Source organism: Colobus angolensis, unplaced genomic scaffold (genome assembly GCF_000951035.1).
Source record: "Colobus angolensis palliatus isolate OR3802 unplaced genomic scaffold, Cang.pa_1.0 Scaffold60, whole genome shotgun sequence".
Taxonomy (NCBI): Eukaryota; Metazoa; Chordata; class Mammalia; order Primates; family Cercopithecidae; genus Colobus; species Colobus angolensis.
Window position 1 is genome coordinate 2,136,314 of NW_012119599.1, and position 1,418 is coordinate 2,137,731.

Below are 1,418 nucleotides of genomic sequence, written 5' to 3' on the forward strand. Positions count from 1 at the left end.
CTCCTGACCTCGTGATCTGCCCGTCTCGGCCTCCCAAAGTGCTGGGATTACAGGCTTGAGCCACCGCACCCGGCCCCTAAAAATTTTTAAAAAATTACCCACTGGGGGTGGCTCACGCCTGTAATCCTAGCACTTTGAGATTACCTGAGATCAGAAGTTCAAGACCAGCCTGGCCAACATGGTGAAACCCCATCTCTACTAAAAATACAAAATTCAGCTGAGCGTGGTGGCGTGTGCCTGTAATCCCAGCTACATAGGAGGCTGAGGCAGAACTGCTTGAACCCGGCAGGCAGAGGTTGCAGTGAGCCAAGATCATGTCACTGCACTCCAGCCTGGGCAACAGAACAAGACTCTGTCTTTAAAAAAAAAAAAAAATCATAAAACTCCCATGGCTCCTAGCACCGTAGAAGAAAGTTCTGCTCCCTTCCATGACCTATGGGGCCCTGTGTGACCTCTGACTTCTACCTGGTTTGCCAGGCCCGTCTCTAAGAGTCTGTGCTTCTCATGGAATTTCACATCCTGTCTCCCGTAGGGAGCAAATTATAATTCCTCAAGCCCTCTTTCCCCTCCCATCCTTTGCCCATGCTGGTCTCCATGTCTGGAATTCCCTTTTCTGGTCTCCTTTTCATCCTTTCCTCCTCTTCCTCCTCATCCTCCTTTGGGTCTCAGCTCAGATGTCCCCTCCTCCAAGAAGCCCTCTCTGATCCCCCAGGTAGGCTCGGTCCCTCCTCTGGCTCCCACATCGCAGCCCTGGCCACTCCAGATCATCAATGTTTGGGGACAGGTTTGTCCTGCTCATCAGACTGTGAGTCCTGGGAGAGCAGAGTCAGGGCTGTCTCGGCCACTGCTGGGTCCTAGCACTGCTTAGCACGGGCCAGGCACAGTAGGAGCTTAGAGAGTGACAATTGGGTGAGAGACTCTTGGCTTCCTAAGCTACTGTGTTTTCAGGCTTTAATTCCTTTTTTGTTTTTGTTTTTTTTTTTTTTTGAGACAGAGTCTCGCTCTGTTGCCCAGGTTGGAGTGCAGTGGCACGATCTCAGCTCACTGCAATCTCCACCTCCCGGGTTCAAGCAATTCTCCACCTCAGCTTCCCTAGTAGCCGGGATTACAGGCGCCTGCCACCACGCCTGGCTAATTTTTGTAATTCCTGGCTTCTAGGTTTCTAATTCTGATTTTCTCCTCCAGAAAGATCCCCAGCAGGCCCTGAAGGAGCTGGCTAAGATGTGTATCCTGGCCGATTGCACACTGATCCTTGCCTGGAGGTGAGATGGGGCCTTCCCTGCCTCATTCAGGCTCTACCTGCTCCCCCATCCCACCCTGCCCAGCCCTTCCCTTCTCCTTCCTGTGTGGGCCTGGTGCAGGCAGTGCTTCTCTCTGGCCTTCAGTTTCCTCATCTGTAAAACAAGGTCTTAATATCT

At 52.1% G+C, this 1,418-nt stretch overlaps 1 protein-coding gene across 3 annotated transcripts in view; it reads left to right on the plus strand.

Annotated features, from left to right (window-relative positions):
* Positions 1–1,418, plus strand: part of ERCC1 (excision repair cross-complementation group 1) — a 23,515-nt gene that overhangs the window by 10,187 nt on the left and 11,910 nt on the right. For all 3 annotated transcript variants that reach the window (XM_011963001.1, XM_011963000.1, XM_011962999.1), the window contains exon 5: positions 1,186–1,262. In XM_011963001.1, coding sequence (XP_011818391.1) covers positions 1,186–1,262 — 77 coding nt within the window. The remainder of the gene's footprint in view (positions 1–1,185; positions 1,263–1,418) is intronic.